This window comes from Nomascus leucogenys, chromosome 5 (assembly GCF_006542625.1).
Source record: "Nomascus leucogenys isolate Asia chromosome 5, Asia_NLE_v1, whole genome shotgun sequence".
In the NCBI taxonomy this organism is placed as follows: Eukaryota; Metazoa; Chordata; class Mammalia; order Primates; family Hylobatidae; genus Nomascus; species Nomascus leucogenys.
Genome location: NC_044385.1, coordinates 23,167,541 through 23,190,559, shown reverse-complemented (window position 1 = coordinate 23,190,559; position 23,019 = coordinate 23,167,541). Strand labels below are relative to the sequence as shown.

General features: G+C 43.8%; 1 protein-coding gene across 3 annotated transcripts; it reads left to right on the top strand.

Moving 5' to 3' along the window:
- The first annotated feature begins 832 nt into the window (after nt 1-832).
- On the top strand, nt 833-21,715 carry CNIH4 (cornichon family AMPA receptor auxiliary protein 4). Of its 3 annotated transcripts, XM_030812815.1 has the most exons (5): nt 833-1,012; nt 4,817-4,885; nt 10,201-10,313; nt 15,524-15,664; nt 20,633-21,715. In XM_030812815.1, exons 1-5 carry the CDS (start codon nt 944-946, stop codon nt 20,658-20,660), a joined length of 420 nt encoding a protein of 139 aa, XP_030668675.1. In that variant the 5' UTR covers nt 833-943; the 3' UTR covers nt 20,661-21,715. The 3 variants fall into 3 exon arrangements, with proteins under 3 accessions (XP_030668675.1, XP_030668676.1, XP_030668677.1); XM_030812816.1 differs by lacking the exon at nt 15,524-15,664 and having other exon boundaries at nt 877-1,012; XM_030812817.1 differs by lacking the exon at nt 20,633-21,715 and having other exon boundaries at nt 877-1,012; nt 15,571-15,664.
- The last annotated feature ends 1,304 nt before the right edge of the window (nt 21,716-23,019 follow it).

Here is a 23,019-nt window from a genome sequence, read left to right as displayed (position 1 = left end):
AAGGGAAGGGCAAATCGCAAATGTCAAGCCAAGAGCATCAAGTTAGATTTGTGCTTTGAGATGAAAACCCCTTACAAATCCCAAGTCAGGTAGTGCAGTGGTTCTAGAGCCAACTCTAAAGAAAATTTCACACATGGGAAATACATCCTACTGGATATCCAGATTAAAAGCGTTCAGTAGAGACCGGTGCAGTAGCTCAGGCCTGTAATTCCGGCACTGTGGGAGACTGAGGCAGGCAGATCGCTTGAGCCCTGGAATTCGAGACCAGCCTGGGCAACATGGCAAAAACCCCATCTCTATTAAACATACAAAAAATTAGCCAGGCGTGGTGGTACGTTCCTGTAATCCCAGGTACTCAGGAGGCGGAGGTGGGAGGATCACCTGAGGCCAGGAGGTAGAGGCTGCAGTGAGCTGTGACCATGCCACTGTACTCCAGCCTGGGCGACAGAGTGAGACCCTGTCTCAAAAAATAAAATAAAATAAGAAATAATAAAATAAAATTAGCCGGGCATGTTGGGAGGCTGAGGTGGGAGGGATTGCTTGAGCCCAGGAATTCGAGGTCGTAGTGAGCTCTATCACGCCGCTGCACTCCAGCCTGAACGACAGAGCAAGACCCCAGCTCTTTAAAAGAAAAGCGTTGAGTAAATACTTGTTGACTAATTGCTTGTCACCATTTCTGGAAAAATCGGATTTATGAAACAGGCCCTGCCCACCTCTTTGATATGGACTTGTACTAATGAACTACAATTTCCAGCATGCGTCAGAATTAGGGCCGTAGAGTTTTTTTTTTTTTTTTTTTTTAAATATGGACTACAACTCCCGGCATGCCGCGCCTGGATTCGAGGACCACACGCCTCAGCCAGCCCCTGCAAGGGCCTATCAGGGGCGGGTCGGGGCATCCGAGCGGGTTTGACGGAAGGAGCGGCGGCGACGGAGGAGGAGGATGGAGGCGGTGGTGTTCGTCTTTTCTCTCCTCGATTGTTGCGCGCTCATCTTCCTCTCGGTCTACTTCGTATCCTTGCCTGAGGCGGGCGGAGGCCTTGCGGGGACACGGCTGAGGGTGGGCCAGTTGGGCACGCGGGCAGGTGTGTGGGACGAGGGAGGCGCCCGGCGGCAGACGTGGGCTTCCTGGGAGCTGGCCTGGCCGGGGCGGTGGCGCGGGCCCCGGGGCGGGTAGGAGAGGCTGGCTGCCCTACCCGACGGGCCCTGCTGCCCTGCACGCACTTGCCCTGCCTGGGCTGCCGGCCGCCCCTCACTCGGGTCCGAGTGGGCCTCTCCGGGCGCGCCCCGGCTCGGCCTGCCCGCCTGCTCTCCGCTCGTCCCCGCGGCGCCCGGACCAGCCCTGCCTGAGCCACGGCCGCCCTCGGGAGAGAAGGGTCGCCGTTTTTCTGGGAGAGGCCCTGCGCCGTGCTTTTCGTCGGATACTGGGGGTCCCAAGGGCGGTCGCTTGCGACAGTCGGGTGCCGGGATGAGTGCGGGCCATTTGCCTTCTGTTCCCCAGGCAACACCCCCGGCACCCGCCCCTTTGTTCTGGCGGGTGTTGGTACTTGCAGGGACCTTTCACATCCAGGAGTTGACTCATTCGCCAAAGGAGCAAAGTTGCTTCCTTCACTGTGCCGTTTTGCAGTGAGTGTTGGAAAGGAGTTATTTTAACAACTATCTACAAAGTGATTATTTTGGTTGTCCCCGGTGGTTGCAGATCTAAGTTCAATAACTGCACCTGCTGTAGTTCCCAGTCGTTTTTCAGCTTTTAAATTTTTCTGTCGATCCATGTTAAAACTTAAGTTGCAGTATTCAAACTATTTTCCAGAGCAATAAATGGTTGTTGAATTTAGCACTGCAGTAGCCATGTCGGCTACAACTCTTCCCAGCTCTTGACAAAGCATCTAAGCTTAGTTGTTGCCCAATGTTGTATTGCACAATCCAGGTTTAAGTAATTAAATATAAGGTAGAGAAAACGTATGAGGAACTCGGCATTTCAGCTTCCTTTCTTGGAAATCACATGGACCCGTTTCTGATCGGATTAAACCATGTTTGCTAGAGCATGCAGGCTTTAGGATAGTTGTCAGTGCAGCTTCATACTTCGTTGTGGCCTGGCAGCCTGTTGTAGTGGAAAGGGACAAAATGTGGAATCAGGTTTCCTGCTCAGCTAGCTCTTTGCTATGCACATTATTTCCCTAAGCCTCAGTTTTCTGATCTTTAAAATAGGAAATGTTTATTTCCTAGATATGCACAATGAGAATGGTGTTGAGCACCCTAGCACAGTGCCTACCCCATAGCTAATGTTCAGTAAATACTGCTCTGCCTTTGTGTCCCCACCCTCCCCAGTTGAGCAGCAGTTTTTACTTTGATGATTTCTAACGACAGGATTTCTGAGTTTTATTAGGTTTGGGGAGCTGATTGAAAGGGCAGCATCACTTGCCTAAGTTTTGATGACCTCTGTGCCCCTCTTGTGATATAAGGAACTAGAGCAAACTTGTCCAACCCACGGCCCACGGGCTGCATGTGGTCCAGGACAGCTTTGAATGTGGCCCAACACAAATTTGTAAACTTTCTTAAAACATTATGATTCTTTTTTGGTGATTTTTTTTTTTAAGCTCATCAGCTATCATTAGTGCTCATGTGCTTTATGTGGGGCCCAAGGCAATTCTTCCAATGTGGCCCAGGGAAGCCAAAAGATTGGACACCCCTGAACTAGAGCTTACACTCAGAAATGAAACTAGTTTTTTTCTTTTTGCAGTTTGGAAAACCAGGCTTGATAATTTGAAATAGCCCTGGTTTACACCAATTTATGCATTTAGAGAAATGGTAGGTGGAATGTTTGACTTAGACATTACATTAAAGTACATTCGGGGGTGTTTTGATGAAATTCAGCATATTCTGTATTTTAGGATAGTTGCACTAACTTAGCATTAGGGATAGGAGGTGGAAAATGGTCACGGTAGACTTCATATAGGATATAAGAGTTTTCTTGGACTTTGAACTGTGGACAAAATCTACAGAAAGGGAAAGAGGTGAATATATTCCAAATCAGACACTGGCAAGAGCGAAGGTGCAGAGACAGGTATGTTCGTGGATTTCTGGGCGGTGGTTAACGAATAGACCATCTGGAGCACATGGTTGATTTTGGCGTCAGTAGAAGGCTAAGTTGGAAAGGCAGGATTACATCAGATTTTGGAGGGCTTGAATGTGAAGGGTGGGAGGGAAGTCTTTCACTTTTGTCCTGCAGGCAATAGAGAGCCATTGAAAATTTTTATTTTCGGCCGGGCGCGGTGGCTCACGCCTGTAATCCCAGCACTTTGGGAGGCCGAGGCGGGCGAATCACGAGGTCAGGAGATCGAGACCATCCTGGCTAACACGGTGAAACCCCGTCTCTACTAAAAATACAAAAAATTAGCCGGGTGAAGTAGCGGGCGCCTGTAGTCCCAGCTACGCGGGAGGCTGAGGCAGGAGAATGGCGTGAACCCCGGGGGGCGGAGCCTGCAGTGAGCCGAGATCGCGCCACTGCACTCAAGCCTGGGTGAAAGAGCGAGACTCCTTCTCAAAAAAAAAAAAAAAAAAAAAAAAATTTATTTTCGGTAGTTTATTAGGAAGATGAATCTGCCGAGTGGGTTGGAAACAAGAAAGATTGGAAGATAAACCAACGGGATAGGGTCGTCTGGATTTCAAATAGAGTGCTGGTTGTGGGCAGGTGAAAGGAGGGAATATGTGAGTAGTATTTGGAAGAAATGATTGCTAGGACCTACAAATGAGTGATTATGATATATGAAACAGAAGGCAGAGATAGCTTTCCATATTTTGATCCTGGGCAAATGATACTTGTGTCAGTAACAAATAAATTGGAGAAAGATCAATTTGTGGAGAAAGTGATGAGTTTGACTTTATTTTATTTATTTTATTTTCATGTTTATTTTTGAGACAGAGTCTCACTGTGTCGCCCAGGCTGGAGTGCAGTGGCGCAATCTTGGCTTACTGCTACCTCCACCTCCTGGGTTCCAGCAATTCTCCTGCCTCAGCCTCTCAAGTAGCTGAGACTACAGGTGCCTACCAAATCTGCTGCTCAGACTGGAGCGCACTGGTGTGATTATAGCTGAGTGTAACGTGAATCCTGGGCTCTAAGGAATTTTGCTGCCTCACCCTGGCACTACTGCTACTAATAGCTAGCATTACAGGTGCTCATGCCTGGCTAATAAAAAAAAAAAAAAAATATGTAGAGATAGGGGTGAGGTGAGTGAATCACTTGAAGCCAGGAGTTCGAGACCAGCCTGGCTAACATAGTGAAACCCCGTCTCTATTAAAAATACAAAAAATTAGCTGGGTGTGGTGGCGTGCACCTATAATTCCAGCTACTTGGGAGGCTGAGGCACAAGAATTGCTTGAACCCAGGAGGCAGGGGTTGCAGTGCATTGGAACTGCGCCACTGCACTACAGCCTGGGTGACAGAGATGGAGGCTTGCTATGTTGCCTATGCTGATCTTGAACTCCTGCTTCAGGCGATCCTCCTGCCTCAGCTTCCCAAAGTGCTGGGATATTTTCCATTTTTTTTTCTTTAATAGCCATTGTTTTACATTTGAAGAACTCAAACTAAAAGTTCTGGTTTGGTCAGATTAGATTTGAGCAAAATAGGATTATTTTGTAAAATAATTTGTTGAAGAAACATGAATGGGAAAATTGAGTTGTCTAATGCGCAAACTTTAGGAAACAACTCATTTTTTTCAAGTCAAATCTAATTCTGCCTTGTAACTGGGATTGCTTTCTGAAACTTAAATACTTAGTTATTATAAAAAATATAATAATTCCTTATCTTGATCATCAGATAATTACATTGTCTGATTTAGAATGTGATTACATTAATGCTAGATCATGTTGCTCGAAATTAAACAAGGTAAGACATTTCTTTGCTCATTCTCTGGCATTGAAGCCAGGTCATTTTCCATATTTAAGATTATTATAGATAATAGATGTATTTTTGATTTTAGAGTACATGTTGTCTCTTATTCATTGGAAATTTGATGGAACTGCTGTGTTTTACAATATTTTAGATCATGAAATTATGCTAGAAGATCTGACTTGAAATTTTGTTTCTTTACATTTTGCTTGTCTCTTATTTACAGTGGATGGCATCTTTACTCAGAGTAGGGAAATGTTCATTATGAGGGTAATTGTTTTTGTCTTCTGTGTCGGAGCTCCCTCCTCCCACTCATGGAAAAAAGCTCAAGTCTGTCTTTGGTTGAATGAAAGAAGACCTTTCTTGTGTAGTGTACTGAGAAAATAATTTTTTTTAATGTATGACTCTATTTATTTATTTTTTGAGAGAGAGGGTTTCTTGTAGTGATGATCAGGCTATTCTTGAATTCCTAGGCTCAAGTGATCTACCTCAGCCTTCTGAGTAGCTGGGACTATAGGCGCATGCCACCATGCCTGGCTAATTTTTTTTTTTTTTTTTTTTGAGATGGAGTCTCGCTCTGTCACCCAGGCTGGAGTGCAGTGGTGTGATCTTGACTCACTGCAACCTCTGCCTCACAGGTTCAAGCGCTTCTCCTTCCTCAGCCTCCCAAGTAGCTGGGATTACAGGCACTGCCACCACATCTGGCTAATTTTTTTTGTATTTTTCGTAGAGATGGGGTTTCACCATGTTGGCCAGGCTGGTTTCAAACTCCTGACCTCAAGTGATTCGCCTGCCTCAGCCTCCCAAAGTGTTAGGATTATAGGCGTCAGCCACTGTGCCCAGCCACCTGGCTAATTTTTAAATTTTTTTGTAGACTGGGTCTTGCTATGTGACCTAGACTTGTTTTGAACTCCTGGCCTTAAGCAATCCTACTGTCTTGGCAAAGTGCTGGGATTACAGGTGTCAGCCACCATGCCTAGCCTAAGCTCCATATTTTAAAAATTTTCATAAATTTTGTTTGATTGTTTGAGGCAGAGTCTCACTCTGTTGCCCAGGCTGGAGTGCAGTGATGCAATCATGGCTCACTGTAGCCTTGACCTCCCAGGCTCAAGCGATCCTTCCACCTCAGTCTCCCACATAACTGGGACTACAGGTGTGTGCCACCATACCTGGCTGATTTTTAAATTTTTTTTGTAGAGACAGGGTTTCACTATGTTGCCCAGGCTGGTCTGAAATTCCTAGGCTCAAGCGATCTGCCCTCTTTGGCCTCCCAAAGTGTTAGGATTACAGCCACTGTGCCCAGTCTCATGTAGCTTCTTGAATAAGGTAACTGGCAATTAAATTTTGAGGCCTTCCATGTTTGAAAATGTCTTATCTTTACACTTGATTCATAGTTGTCAGAGTACAGGGTTCTAGGTTGGAAAATATTTTTCTTCAGAATTTTAAAGGCACCCCTTGGTGGTCTTCTGACTTCCAGTGGTTCAAGTTGGGAAGTACCATGCCATTATTATTATTATTATTTTTTGAGACGGAGTCTGGCTGTGTTGCCCAAGCTGGAGTGCAGTGGCGTGATGTCGGCTCACTGAGAGCTTTGCCTCCCGGGTTCATGCCATTCTTCTGCCTCAGCCTCCCAAGTAGCTGGGACTACAGGCTCCCGCCACCACGCCTGGCTGATTTTTTTGTATTTTTTAGTGGAGACGGGGTTTCACCGTTAGCCAGGATGGTCTCGATCTCCTGACCTCATGATCCGCCCGCCTCAGCCTCCCAAAGAATTTCTTACCTTTTTTATATGATTCTCATTCTCATTCTCTCTCTCTCTCTCTTTCTCTCTCTCTCTCTCTCTTTCTCTCTTTTCCTGTCCTCTGTGGAGAAGTTTTAGAATCTTTATCCTTGGTGTTTTGAAATTTTACAGTGCTGTATCGCTGTGTACTTTTTTTTTTTTTTTTTTTTTTTGAGACAGAGTCCTGCTCTGTCCCCCAGGCTGGATTGCAGTGGCACGATCTCGGCTCACTGCAAGCTCCGCCTCCCGGGTTCACGTCGTTCTTCCGCCTCAGCCTCCCGAGTAGCTGGGACTACAGGCGCCCGCCACCATGCCTGCCTAATTTTGTTTTTGTATTTTTAGTAGAGACAGGGTTTCACCATGTTAGCCAGGATGGTCTCGATCTCCTGACCTCATAATCTGCCCAAAGTGCTGGGATTACAGGCGTGAGCCACTGTGCCTGGCCCTCTGTACTTTTTAAAAGGCCTTTCTCGTTTGTTTTGGACATCTGATAGGCTCTTTCAAAATGGGAAATTTTCTTGTATTCTTTCTTTGATGTTTTTCCCCATCTTTTTTCCCTCCTTCTCTTCCTACAACTTCCACTAACTAGACAATTGATCTGCTGGATTGGTCTGCCAGTTTTTCCTTTTTCTTAGTTTTATCTCTTTGATTTTTTTTCTGCTGTTTTTATTATTTCCCTCGCTTTTTCTTCTGAATTTTCTTTTTTTTTGAGATGGAGTTTTGCACTTGTTGTCTAGGCTGGAGTGCAGTGGTGCTATCTCGGCTCACTGACACCTCCACCTCCTGGGTTCAAACAATTCTCGTGCCTCAGCCTCCCGAGTAGCTGGGATTACAGGGGTGTGCCACCATGCCGGCTAATTTTCGTATTTTTAATAGAGATGAAGTCTCGCCACGTTGGCCAGGCTGGTCTCCAACTCCTGACCTCAGGTGATCTGCTCTCCTCGGCCTCCTAAAGTGGTGGGATTACAGGCATGAACCACTGCACCCAGCCAGCCTTCTTTTGAATTTTCTGACAAATGTAGCATTTATGCTAAAATGATGATTTTTAAGAGGTTTTTATTCTCTTGGTTCATGTTTGACTCCTAGTTCTCTGAGTATACTGATTATAGTATTTTTCCATTTTTTATTAAAGATAGGGTCTTTTTCTCTCATCCAGGCAGAAGTACAGTGGCACAATCATATTTCATTGCAGCCTTGAATTTCTAGGCTCAAACGATCCTCCCGCCTTAGCGTCCCAAGTAGCTGGGACTGCAGATGTGCACCACCATGCCTAGCTGATTATAGTATTTTTGAAATTTTCTTCTGCTTCCTATATTATATCTGTTTCCATCAAGTTCTTTTCCTTTTCCTTTCTTTCCCCCCCTCCCCCGTCTTTCATTTTGGAGGCTTTCTTCAAATTTCTGATACATGACTGCCCATTCATATTTAAGGGTAAAGCACTAAAATGCTCATTGAAAGAAAGCTCTTTGGGTGGTCTAGATTTGTTGACTGGTATACTTCCCTGTAGGGTAATTGTTACCTAACTGGACTTTTGTTGGGGTACCTGAAATGGCGGTGTTTTGGTAGGTGTTTTTTCGAGTCATTTACTTTAGAGAAAAATCCTCCAAGCTCCTTCATGGAGGATATGAGTCTAGTGCCAGTGTGCTGAGAACAAATTTGGGGAAGGGCATATCATTAAGGAGGGAAGAGACAAAAAACAGAGGACTTGGTTGAGAGTCAGTAAACCAAGCATAATAAGGTTAAGTCTTGCTTCCCGAAACATATTTCAGGCCAGTTGTAGTGGCTGACACCTGTCCCCAGTACTTTGGGCGGCTGAGGAGGGAGAATCACTTGAGCCCAGGGGTTCGAGAGCAGCTCTGGTAACATAGGGAGACTTCCTCTCTACAAAAATAAGAGAAAAAAAAAAAAAAGAAACATGTTTCAGGTCTGTGTCTGTGTAATACAAAGATGATTGCAGCCTACAGTAAGAAATCCAGAGACTGAAGGCTATAGCTTTAGGTATCTGATATGGATCGGAGAGTATTAGTATAACATCAGCTGACATTTTATTGAGTGCCTACTTTGCATGTGGCTTACATGTTATTTCATCTAATTCTCTACAACAACTTCGTGAGGTAGGTATTATGTGTATTTTACAGATGAAAACATTGTGGCTTAGAGAGGGTAACTTTTCCCAAGATTGCACAGCTAATAAATAGGACATAGCATGAGTTCCATTCCAGGTTTGTTTGACTTTGTAGCTCATACTTGCAAGAATTATGCAATCAACTAGAACTTTCCAATATGTAATAGCATTTTAAAAAGTGTAGCTGGCAGAGCGCGGTGGCCCACGCCTGTAATCCCAGCACTTTGGGAGGCTTAGGCGGGTGGATCACAAGTTTGAGAGATTGACACCATCCTGGCCAACATGGTGAAACCCCGTCTTTACTAAAAAATACAAAAATTAGCTGGCATGGTGGCAGGCACCTGTAGTCCCAGCTACTCGGGAGGCCGAGGCAGGAGAATTGGTTGAACCCAGGAGGCGGAGGTTTCATTGAGCCGAGATCATGCCACTGCACTCCAGCCTGGCGACAGCGGAAAAAAAAAAGTATAACCAAGTTGATTCCAAATTAGGTTTATGACCCAGAAAAATCTCTATTTCTTTATTTACCAAAAAATTATCCAAAATCTAAATGCAAGAGGTCTGAGGTCATTGTGCCTGGGCTTATATTGTATTGCTCTGCCACTATTTAGCTGTGTAACCTTAGGCAATTTACCTAACCACTCTGAGTTTTGTTTTCCTCATTTCTGAAAGTGAGGCATGCCAGTTTCTTTCATTAAATATTAACTTCCACTAGAAGAAGTTAACTTTAATTAAAAATCTGTACTCATAGGAAAGGAAAGCTGTTGGTGAATTGAGAACCCTGCCACAAAAGCTGTTGATGCATGAGAACTAGAACATTACACAGTCAACAAAGAGCATAGGGAAGGGCGTGGAGCTCTGTAAAGCCGATAGGCCAGGATTCTGGCATTCTGGTTCATTATCATATTTGGTCAACTTTGAGCTATTATTGTAAGCTTTTACATTCTTATTATTTTTTCTTTTTCTCTGAATATGAAATGGTTTCCTAGGGATTCTGGAGATTGGAAAATGTTTAAGGTTGCTATTGTGACTTGAAAGGCAACACGTGTATGAATATCAAACATCCCAAATTAGAGCTAGGGGCTTTGGCATAGATACTAGAATAGGAAGTAAACAATACTCTTTTTTTCTCTAGTTCTCATTCAAATCTGCTTAATGAATGAACTTAAGCCTTTGCTTAGGATAAAAAGTAATTGAAATTTAAGTGCTTTATTTTTAAGCTGTGCCCTGATGTATTTGCATGGGATACAAAGTTATAGCAGTATGCAAATGTGGGACACGTGAGTCTAAAAATAATCTTGAAACAGTAGCTTGTAAATTCTCTGTACGTTCATTGATTTAGTTTCAAATAACATGTACAGTCAGGAAGGACATAGCAGTGAAATGTAATACTGTGTGCTTCCATTGCAGTGGGTAATTCCAGAATTGATTGGCCATACCATTGTCACTGTATTACTGCTCATTTCATTGCACTGGTTCATCTTCCTTCTCAACTTACCTGTTGCCACTTGGAATATATATCGGTGAGTATAGTTTGTTTAGTTTGGTGTCAAGGCAGTTAAAAAAAATTTTTAAAAGATGTTTTTTTTTTTCAAGACAGGATCTTACTCTATTACCCAGGCTGGAGTGCAGTGGTATGATCTCAGCTCACTGCAGTTTCTGCCTCCTCAGTTCAAGCGATTCTCCCACTTCAGCCTCCTGAGTAGCTGGGACTACAGGCGTGCACCACCACGCCTGGCTAATTTTTGTATTTTTACTAGAGACAGGGTTTCACCATGTTGGCCAGGCTGGTCTTGAACTCCTGACCTCAGGTGATCCGCCCACCTCGGCCTCCCAAAGGGCTGGGATTATTTGTAGGTGTGAGCCAAAAAAAGGTGTTTAATAGCTTTTTTTTTTTTTTTTTTGGAGATGGAGTCTCACTCTGTCACCCAGACTGGAGTACAGTGGCAACCTCCGCCACCTGGGTTCAAGCCATTCTCCTGCCTCAGCCTCCTGAGTAGCTAGGATTCAGGTGTCTGCCACAATGCCTCGCTAATTTTTGTATTTTTAGTAGACAGGGTTTCACCATGTTGGTCAGGCTGGTCTCAAACTCCTGTCTTCAAGTGATCCGCCCACCTCGGCCTCTCAAAGTGCTGGGATTACAGGTGTGAGCCACAGTGCCAGGCTGGAAGTACATTTAAAAGCTGCAAATTAGGGCTGGGCGCAGTGTGGCTCAACGCCTGTAATCCCAGCACTTTGGGAGGCTGAGGTGGGTGGATCATGAGATCAGGAGATCGAGACCATCCTGGCTAACACAGTGAAACCCCATCTCTACTAAAAATACAACAAAAAAAAAATAGCCAGGTGTGGTGGCGTGCACTTGTAGTCCCAGCTACTCGGGAGGCTGAGGCAGGAGAATGGCGTGAAGCCAGGAGGCGGAGCTTGAAGTGAGCTGAGATCATGCCACTGCAACCAGCCTGGGCGACAGATCGAGACTGCGTCTCAAAAAAAAAAAGCTGCAAATCGGGTAACTAATGAAAATTTTTGACTTAATAAATTTAGGAAGTTTGTTGAAAATGAGCTCACTGGAAACCCTGACTGAATATAATTTTATAGTTGGGTTATTGTACATAGCATACTTTCTTGTGAAGACCGCTGGGATAATCTTGACAAGCCTGCAACTGTTACATTAGTGGGTTGCTGCTCTACTACATTTTTAGGTTTTATTTCATTTTTATTTATGTCTAGTTTTTTGGGACAGGACCATTCATTGGCTGGTTTTTAAGTGTGATGTTGTAAAGTGCAGTTAGAATAAAAAAACATAGAAAAAAATAAAGTAGGGTTTGGAGGAAGATGGGATGCACCTGAAAAGATAATGGCAGCAGTAGAGATGAGGAAAGGAGTGGATATGGGGGAATGATTTTATAAAGGTCATGGAACTAGAATCTGAGTGAGGGAAAAGCTTTAAGATATCTGTGTCTCTTTTCTAGAGGGTGGGTATCCTGGGGTAGAATTTTTTGTTTTCTTTTTCTTTTTTTAACATACTGAACATGGGTTCTGAATTTTTTTTTTTTTTTTTAAGAGTTGAAGTCTTGCTATGTTGCTCAGGCTGGAATGCAGTGGCTATTCATAGGCGTGATATAGTGCACTACAGCCTTGAACTCCTGGGCTGAAGCAATCTTCGTACCTCAGCCTCCTGGGTAGTTGGGACAACAGGTGCACACCACCGCGCCTGGCCTCTTTCAAGCTTAGTAGTACTCTCCCATGATCAGTTCCATAGACCAACGCCCTAAAGGGAGCTCTGAGCTGGGAACGCAGATTACTTGCACTTCTGCTGAGGGCTAGTCCCAGGCAGGCTTTTAGCACAGCTAAGTCTACCTGTAGTTTCACTAAGTGAAGCACAACTTTGGGAGTGAGAATGGGGACTCGAACCTTTGAGAATGAGGATCTTAATGTTATACCAGACCATACTGTCAGTCATCTCTACTAGAAATGAAAACCTGCTAGAAGAGCCAGCTTTGGCATGGCTTCTTTGTAGATAGTGGTAAAAGGCTCTATGAAGTCAGGTCCAAAGATTCTTTTTTTAGGCTGGGCGTGGTGGCCCACGCCTATAATCCCAGCACTTTAAGAGGCTGAGGTGGGTGGATCACCTGAGGTCAGGGGTTCGAGACCAGTCCTGCCTAACAGGGCGAAACCACATCTCTACTAAAAATACAAAAATTAGCTGGGCGTGGTGGCATGTGCTTGTAGTCCCAGCTACTTGGGGGGTCTGAGGCAGGAGAATCATTTGAACCTGGGAGGCGGAGGTTGCAGTGAGCCGAGATTGCACCACTGCACTCCAGCTTGGGAAACAGAGCGAGACCCAGCCTCAAACAAACAAACAAAAACACGGAAGATTCTTTTTTAAATATAATTATAAAATAAAGACAAAGATCATGTATATTTATTGCCCTCGTAACTGTAGTGACAAGTTGGCTGTCTGCTGGTCACAAGTTTACCTTCTATTTAAAAAGGTTTAAAAAATCAACAGATTGATTATTTGCTATTTTCAGACCACTGTACTTTATGCTGTTGGAGATAAAGTACAGTAGCCCACAGGACAAAGAGGCAAAATACCTAGCAGTGGAATCACTGAGTCATATAGTAACTCTATATTTAACCTTTTGAGGAACTGCCTGAGTGTTTTCAGAAGCAGCTGTACTTTTTTTTTTTTTTTTTTGAGACAGAGTCTGACTGTGTTGCCCAGGCTGGAGTGCAGTGGCATGATCTTGGCTTACTACAGCCTCGACCTCCTGGGCTCAAGCAATCCTCCCACCTCAGCCACCCAAAGTGTTGGGATTACAGGTGTGAGCCAGTGTGCCCAGCCACAGCTGCACTATTTGACATTCCCATCAACTGTGTATTGGGGGTTCCATTTTCTCTACATCCTTGCCAACACTTTTTACTGTGTGTGTCTTTTTTTTTTTTTTGATGGATATCAAAAAAATACCAAAAACTGTCTTTGATATTTTTTTCCTGCCCTAATAGTATACAGCTGTGGAGTTCTACTGCCTGTTATAAGCATTAATATATGTGCCTCAGCGACCATCCCACTCATGGTCTTTGGGGAATCATACCACAACTTTTATCCAAATTGTGCTGATCTTTCTTGGCAATAAGTAATTTAGATGTGATGCTCATTCTCCAGCATGCCAAATCTATTATGGTAAAGTTGTATCAGTCTTCTAGTTATAACACACTGGAAGTAAGAATTAATATGAAAGATTGGCTGTCAGACACACTGGAAGCCTTATATAGTCCTGTTTTACATTATTCCTGTGTATTTTAGAGGTGAGCGCAGTGGCTCACTCCTGTAATCCCAGCACTTTGGGAGGATCACCTGAGGTCAGGAGTTCAGGACCATCTTGGCCAACATGGGGAGACCCCATCTCTACTAAAAATACAAAAATTAGCTGGGCGTGGTGGTGTTGGGCACCTGTAATCCCAGCTACTCAGCAGGCTGAGGCAGGAGAATTGCTTGAATCCAGGAGGAGGAGGTTGCGGTGAGCCGAGATCGTGCCACTGCACTCCAGCCTGGGCAACAGAGTGAGATTACGTCTAAAAATAATAATAATAATAAACTAAAAAAGTATAATTGGATTGTTTGTAACACAAAGGATAAATGCCTGAGGTAATGGATACCCCATTTACCCTGATGTGAATTTTTTTTTTTTTTTTTTTTTTTTGAGATGGAGTTTTGCCCTGTCACCCAGGCTGGGGCTCAGTGGCACGATCTTGGTTCACTGCAACCTCTGCCTTCCGGGTTCAGGTGATTCTTCTACCTTGGCCTCCTGAGTAGCTGGGATGACAGGCATGTGCCACCACGCCTGGCTAATTTTGTATTTTTAGTAGCGATAGGATTTCTCCATTTGGTCAGGTTGGTCTCGAACTCTCAACCTCAGGCAATCCTCCCGCCTCAGCCTCCCAAAGTGCTGGGATTACAGGTGTGAGCCACTGTGCCTGGCCTTACCCTGATGGGATTATTACACATTGCATGTCTGTATCAAAATCTCTCATGTAATCCATAAATATATATACCTACTATGTACCCACAAAAATTAAAAATAAAACAAAAATACAAAAAGGAAAAAAAAAGACAGCTAAGTAAGTGGTGGTAGGAAGAAAGACTGGACAAGGATTTGATGGACTGGCTATGAAAGATAAGGAAGAGAGAAGTCCCAGTTGTGTAAGAGGAAGTTTTTAAGGACCACCAAGAAAATGGTGACACTCTTATTAGATAACCTAGAAATTAGACAAGGATGAGATGTTATCTGGTTATTCAAATGAAAATACCCTCTATTCAGCCATAGTTGGGCTACTGGGGTTTTAAGGGAGAATTTCAGATTTGTGGAACTCAGTCCTTTGCATTTCAAAGAAGTGATAATTGAGAAGCTGTGTGACAACTAAGGTTGTACTAGAAGAAGCTTAGACGTGAGAGCAGGAAGAATTCATGGACAGTGCTAGGTTAGGACATATATGTTACACAGATGACACAGTCTGGATGTTGAAGCCCAGACACTTAAACTCATTGATCCTCTCAAAGTAACCTAACTTCCTTAATTTCCCTATTTCCATAATGAAGTTTCTAAGAACTTAATAAAATTGGTTTGGGTTTAGAGCCTCCTTTAACTCTTTGTCTAATGGAAAAGGGCTGTAGATATGACTGGTATGGTAGTTTTCTACAGATGAGTAAAAGGGTTTCAGTGCATAAAATATCCTTTTAAGGAAACTAACTAAGTGGCAGCCCATGACATTATCATACTACTCTGTCCATATGTGGTATGAATTTAAGGCTGCTATGGTTGGCTCACTTTTTTTTTTTTTTTTGAGATGGAGTTTTGCCCTGTCACCCAGGCGGGGGCTCAATGGCACGATCTTGGTTCACTGCAACCTCTGCCTTCCGGGTTCAGGTGATTCTCCTGCCTCAGCTTCTCGAGTAGCTGGGATTCCAGGTGCCTGCCACCAGGCCCAGCTAATTTTTGTATTTTTAGTAGAGACGGGGTTTCACCATGTTGGCCAAGCTGGTCTTGAACTCCTGACCTCAGGTGATCTACCTGCCTTGGCCTCCCAAAGTGCTGGGATTACAGGCATGAGCCACAGTACCGGACCTGATTGGTTCACTTTTAAAAGTCGATTATTGTTGGCTACTTATATTTGAATACTTATGCCTATGATTTGATTTTCCTTCTAATGTGTGTATCCTTTAATTTATCAGATACATTATGGTGCCGAGTGGTAACATGGGAGTGTTTGATCCAACAGAAATACACAATCGAGGGCAGCTGAAGTCACACATGAAAGAAGCCATGATCAAGCTTGGTTTCCACTTGCTCTGCTTCTTCATGTATCTTTATAGGTGAGTTTAAAGTCCTGGTATTTTCCTAGATGCCATATTTGTTTTTGAAGGGTGAGATATTACTATACTATAGGATTTTGCATTGACATTGTGGAACTTTCGGGGATTATGTAAATTCCTTGTGGCTGTGTAGATTATTTATGTATGTCATTGAATGAGCTTTCTGTCTGAACTACAGTAGATCTACCCCGTGGCATCTTAGTTATGCCTTAGCTTTGAGGCTATCAACATGCTCAAAACAGGGCATGATGACTTACGCCTGTAATCCCAGCACTTTGGGAGGCCAAGGAGGGCAGATCACCTGAGGTCAGGAGTTCGAGACCAGCCTGACCAACATGGAGAAACCTGTCTCTACTAAAAATACAAAATTAGCTTGGCACGGTGGTGCATGCCTGTAATCCCAGCTACTCGGGAGGCTGAGGCAGGAGAATCACTTGAACCTGGGAAGCGGAGGTTGTGGTGAGCCAAGATCGCGCCATTGCACTCTAGCCTGGGCAACAAGAGTGAAACTCTGTCTCAAAAAAAAAAAAAAAAAAAACTGTCTTTGATATTTTTTTCCTGCCCTAATAGTATACAGCTGTGGAGTTCCACTGCCTGTTATAAGCATTAATATATGTGCCTCAGCGACCATCCCACTCATGGTCTTTGGGGGATCACACCACTAGCAGCAGCTCTCAGCAACTTTTATCCAAATTATGCTGATCTTTCTTGGCAATAAGTAATTTAGGTGTGATGCTCATTCTCTAGCATGCTAAATGGTCTATTATGGTAAAGTTGTATTAGTCTTCTAGTTGTAACACACTGGAAGTAAGAATTAATATGATAGATTGGCTGTCAGACACACTGGAAGCCTTATATAGTCCTGTTTTAAATTATTCCTATGTGTTTTAGAGGTGAACATGCCACCTTTTCCTTTATCCATCATAGATGCATAGAATAGAGCAAAGGAGAAAAAAAAATTCCCATGTGTATGATTTGATTAAACCTTTGAAAAGCTAGAAGTCAGGCTTAACCTTTGTATCAAAGCTTTAATTAGATCATTTTTCTTTTTTCCCCTAGGTAGAGTTTAATTTTTCACATAGGCATAAGGACTATTGGGAAAAACTTACGTTGAAGTAAACTTCCACCACTCAGAAAATTCTTTTTTTTTTTTGAGACGGAGTCTCGCTCTGTCGCCCAGGCTGGAGTTCAGTGGCGCGATCTCGGCTCACTGCAAGCTCCGCCTCCTGGGTTCACGCCATTCTCCTGCCTCAGCCTCTCCGAGTAGCTGGGACTACAGGCACCCGCCACCACGCCCGGCTAATTTTTTATATTTTTAGTAGAGACGGGGTTTCACTGTGGTCTCTATCTCCTGACCTCGTGATTCGCCCGCCTCGGCCTCCCAAAGTGCTGGGATTACAAGCGTGAGCCACCACGCCCGGCCAGAAAATTCTTGATTAGAAACTGTATAGAGATAGCAGGGGTTTTTTTTGGTTGTTTTCTTTGTTTTGTTTTGTTTTGTTTTTCGAGACGGAGTCTCGCTCTGTCACCCAGGCTGGAGTGCAGTGGTGTAATCTTGGCTCATTGCAACCTCCACCTCCCAAGTTCAAGCGATTCTCCTGCCTCAGCCTCCCAAATAGCTGGGACTACAGGTGCGTGCCACCATGCCTGGCTAATTTTTTTTTTTTTTTCTATTTTTAGTAGAGATGGGGTTTCAGGATGGTCTCAATCTCCTGACCTCATGATGCACCCACCTCGGCCTCCCAAAGTGCTGGGATTACAGGCATGAGCCACTGTGCCCGGCCAAGATACCAGTTTTTAAAAATTGCTATTTTTTCGAAATAGTTTAGAAGTCAGAACCATTTTAGCCTCTTCCTGACAAAGCAGGCTTCCTAAAATCCCTTCACTGTGCTAAATCCACCCATTAGTGGATTAGATTAAAATTGGAGTTTAGATAGTTTTCTTTTCACCATTCATCTTACTTGCTTTTCTGTATCTTAAAAACTAGGTCAGAAAAAGCACACTGGTATCAGTTTCTGGTTCTCATACCCTACCTCATTACTAATATGCTTAGTTTTTAATCCGAGTATCAAAGATGATGAATAAGGAGCAAAAAAAGTTAATGATGAGAACATAATGAGGCACCTATTCTTGTTTTTAATACTTTTGTATCTTTACTGTCATATATGTTCCCTTATATTTGTTTCTGAAGAGACAAAAAACAAGCTGGAATTGGCTTAGCTAAGGTTATCCTTTCTTCATCCTCCCCACCCCTGCGGTTTCATGCTGTTGGAAAGTAAACTAGAGCAGGCATCCCCTGGGAGTGGTGCTGTAGGTACAGCCCATGTAGTCATGCATTGGGGAGTAAATTTAGGCTTGGAGAGCAATATCTTGCTTAGTAGACTCAAAATCTTAGGATTTAAAAATGTACATGAGTTTCTGAACTCTTAGTTGTTGAATTTAAAGTGGTGGGGAGTGGCCGGGCGCGGTGGCTCACGCCTGTAATCCCAGCACTTTGGGAGGCTGAGGTGGGTGGATCACAAGGTCAGGAGTTCAAGACCAGCCTGGCCCAAATGGTGAAACCCCGTCTCTACTAAATATACAAAAATTAGCCGGGTGTGGTGGCGGGTGCCTGTAATCCCAGCTACTCGGGAGGCTGAGGCAGGAGAATTGCTTGAACCCGGGAGGTGGAGGTTGCGGTGAGCCGATATCGTGCCACTGCACTCCAGCCTGGGTGGCAGAGTAAGACTCCGTGGTGGGGAGTTGGACTGGAGGAATTAAGATGTAATTTTGGGACAGGTTTAAGATGTTGTTCTTTATAACTAAATAAAAGATAGGCAACTCATGTAACTGGTTTGCTTGGGCAGCTGTGTACTTCACTGGCTGTACCATTTTCTTTTCTCTCTTCCCTTCCTTTCCCTTCCCTATCAGCCTGTCATTTTCAGCCACATTGCTATTACATTACCCTTTGGTGTTATATATAGTTCAAAGGGTCAGAAGATGTCCTTGTAGCACTTTTCTTTTGGTTTTTGGTTGCTGTTTTTAAACAGTGGTTTTGCTATTACTACCAAGTCATTAGCTTTTGATTGCGGAGATTTTATGCTACTTGTCTTTGTATCTAATACCTGCCACACCTTGCCTAATACCTTGCACCTAGTTGACATTTCAGGGCTTGTTGAATGGAGTTAAAGTTTTGAAAAAATGCTCATCTTCTTTAGAGAATGGGGGAATCCATGCTTTTGGTTTTTTGATTGGGTGCTAGCCTGGTGGAATGTGGGCTCTACCACTTACATTGTGGCCTGGGGCAAGTTTCGTTTCTTTTTTTTTTTTTTCTTTTGAGATGGAGTCTCACTCTGTCCCCCAGGCTGGAGTGCAGTGGCATGATCTCAGCTTACTGCAGCCTCCGCCTCCCAGGTTCCAGGGATTCTCTTGCTTCAGCCTCCCGTGTAGCTGGGATTATAGGCGCACGCCACCATGTCTGGCTAGTTTTTGTATCTTTAGTAGAGTCGGGGTTTCACCATGTTGGTCAGGTGATCCACCCACCTCGGCCTCCCAAAGTGCTGGGATTACAGACATGAGCCACCACACCCGGCCTGGGGCAAGTTTCTTAACCTGTCTGAGCCTCAGTTTCTGATCTGAAAAGGGGATATTAATGATATTAATAGTACCTACCTCATCACATTTTAATGTGGACTGAGATAATACATGTAAGACACTTAAGTTTATGCTGACCCCATAGTAAACTCTCAAAAATCTTTAAAAAATATTAGCTGCTATCATTAATTTTTACTGTGCATTGAGTACATTTAGTATGGTTGAATTTGGACAATTATTTATACCATAAGTGATGTAAGGATATTGTTGTGTATTTTAGGCATTTGATTTCAGCAGAGCAAGGCCGATCCCAGTATTTCAAAGGAAAGGATGGTTTTGTTAGTGTTGACTGTGTCGGTTTTAGTGGCGTAGCATTTAGTGGGTGACTGCCGTGTGTCAGACATTGTGTACAGCATTGCAGGTGACACAGAGGAACAGCACAGAACCCCTACAGTAAAAGCTTGGAGGTTGGTAATTGCAGGCTCGGGTGCTAGTAGAACATGAAAGTGGTGATGCTTGGGCCCTGCTTTCATCTCAGAGTTGCTCATAGTCCAGTGGTAGAGACAACATGTAAGCCACAGCAGCAGGAAGAAGAGCTGTGGAAGGAGGCTGTGCAACTGCCCTGGGCTGAGAGGCCAGCTTCCCCAGTGAGGTGCCCTAGAGCCAATCACAAAACCTGAGTAAGAAGTTACTGCTTTTGATGGAGTGGTGGGATGGGGAGAAGAGGTTCTAGGCATAGAACAGTATCTATCTGGCTAGAGAATTTAGAGGTTTTTTTTCTGGACGTAGGTGTTTTTTGTTTTGTTTTGTTTTGTTTTTAACTGACTGAGCTAGTTTTTTTTTGTTTTGTTTTTTTAACTATAGCCTAACATAGGTTTTAAGTTATACTTCCCCCAACTCCCCACCCCCAGTCACTCTTTTTTAGTGAAAAAGTTTGGACATGAAAGATCCTGGCCGGGCGTGGTGGCTCATGCTTGTAATCCCAGCACTTTGGGAGGCCGAGGTGGGCGGATCACGAGGTCAGGAGATCGAGACCACAGTGAAACCCCGTCTCTACTAAAAATACAAAAAATTAGCCGGGCGTGGTGGCGGGCGCCTGTAGTCCCAGCTACTCGGAGAGGCTGAGGCAGGAGAATGGCGTGAACCCGGGAGGCGGAGCTTGCAGTGAGCCGAGATTGCGCCACTGCACTCCAGCCTGAGCGACAGAGCAAGACTCCGTCTCAAAAAAAAAAAAAAAAAAAATCCTAATATATTCTTTCCTTTGGGTATGAATGATTGTCTTTTACTCAAATGATTGTTCCTTCGTGAACCTTAGGGACGCAAGTCTGGACAAACCAGGCTCTGTAGGAACATTCCTGAGAAAACATTAGTAACATTAATTTCTTCTTTCCACAGCATGATCTTAGCTTTGATAAATGACTGAAGCTGGAGAAGCCGTGGTTGAAGTCAGCCTACACTACAGTGCACAGCTGAGGAGCCAGAGACTTCTTAAATCATCCTTAGAACCGTGACCATAGCAGTATATATTTTCCTCTTTGAACAAAAAACTATTTTTGCTGTATTTTTACCATATAAAGTATTTAAAAAACATGAATTGAGTCTCTGTAGATTTCTAGTTCTCAACTTTAGCCTGAATGCCAACACTTGAAGGTGTTCTTCACCCTCTGTATGTTGAAGGTGGTTATTTGTATGTAGGAACAGGACTGCCATCCCAGCTTTGCATGCCAAAGAAATAAAGAACACACTTTAAAGGGCAAACTGAAGAGATGAGCGAGCAAAGGTGCTCTTCAGGTCTACTGAAAAGTTAGAGTACAAAACAACACTGTTGATCTGGACAAAAGAAGAAAAATTACCCTTTTTGCCTGTGTTGTGGCAACTTCATTTAATATAGTTTAAAGATTTATGAGACTGTCAGCTAAGTCTTTTCACAAGAATGTCAACAGAGAATGGCATTTCAAAATATATATATTTCTTTGCACAACTTGTGAAACCTTATAAGCCATTTTCCCCAGGTACAATGTAGTTGCTGCTGATAGAAAGGAAATATTTTGTCAAGAGCTTTCATTTAAAAGCTACTACCTCCACAATCACCCCCAAACCCAGAAAATCCCCACTGGCTCTTGCCAGTCTGGTTTTCGTATTGCAATTATTCCAATTGTATTTGATCTCCCTGATAACATATTTTAATGGGTTTGGGTAGAAGATGCTAATCAGAAGCAGGAATAGTTATTTGCTGTCCGTGAAATTGAGCCTTTTGGTGCTCCACGTGGTGCCAGATTAACACCTCTATCCCTCTGCACTGACCACGTTGTGAATTGGGAGACCAAATACAAGCTATTTCATGGACATAGCAATATACAACCAAACTCTGTTCCTTGGAGTTATATTGTAAACTCTTGCAGTTGGGAGAGCAGTTCACCTCCTCAGCTCTGTTTGCCAGCTCTTACAGGGTAAAATAAACCTGGCAATTTATCCTCAGTCCTAGTTTGTGCTTTAATGTTGCTATCTTAAGCACTGGCATTTGGGCAAAACATGACTGTTCTATGGGAGAATCCAAAGGGATTATTCACTCTAGTTGAGATAGAATTGGGTGGTTAAGCAGGGTGTGTGGTACCCAAAAGATTAAATGTTACATGTCCTTTTAGTCCTGGACTAGGTCTAGCCTTGGCAGAAGCAAGGGAGCCACTAAGCCAAACTCCCTGTACAGACAGACCGTATTTCAAGGCTGGAAGTAGTGCCCTGGCAACACGTGTACAAAAGGAACGGTGAAATGGTAGGCAAAGTGAACTTGGCTCTGTTGGCCTCTTTGGGGTCACAGAAATTGCTCCTTGTGGTAATCTTATGTTTCTGTCAGGCACAGGGCCAAGAAGCTGTGTAACAGACAGTACTTTGCTTGCATCTCTTTTTCATACCTTTTCCTTCTGAGGCAGCTTTTGCTTAGAAAACAGTCCCTTCACTCTGCCTTTCCTCCTAACTTCCTGTGCCTCTTCATGTTCTGCTCAAGCTTTTTAAAGCAATGAAGCTGTTGGAGAACTTAAATCCTTGCAACTGAGAGACAAGCTACTTAAACTCAAAGGTGGTAGAGATCTTTTTTTTTTTTTTGTGATGGGGTATTGCTGTGTCACCCAGGCTGGAGTGCAGTGGTGTGATCTCAGCTCACTGCAACCTCTGCTTTCTGGGTTCAAGCAATTCTCCTGCCTCAGCCTCCCAAGTAGCTGGGATTACAGCTAGCTACTCCTGGCTAATTTTTGTATTTTTAGTAGAGATGGGGTTTCACCATGTTGGCCAGGCTGGTCTCAAACTCCTGACCTCAAATGATCTGCCTGCCTTGGTCTCCCAAAGTGCTGGGATTATAGGCGTGAGCCACTGTGCCCGGCCATGTAGAGGACTTTTGACCAAAATGTTTCACCTTCTCATTCAGATATTCTTAGTAACCAAAATAGTGACCCATGCAGTTGAGAGAGCCTTTGGGCTGTCAGTTTACAGTACATCAGGCTTGCTGAGGCTAAGCAAATCAGAAAGGTGCCCTGTTTATAACAAAGGTCAGAAGCTCCTTACTTCTGAAACATTAGCTGTGGTTAAAAACAAAAACTCTTCCTTCTTGTATTGCTTGTCTGTCAGAGCTAGGAAAGTGGGGGATCACTGTAGTTAATTTTTTTTTTTTTTAATTAGACACAGGGTCTTGCCCTGTTGCCCAAGCTAGAGTACACTGGTGCAATCATGGCACACTGCAGCCTTGAACTCCTGGACTCAAGCAATCATCCTGCCTCAGCCTCCCAAGT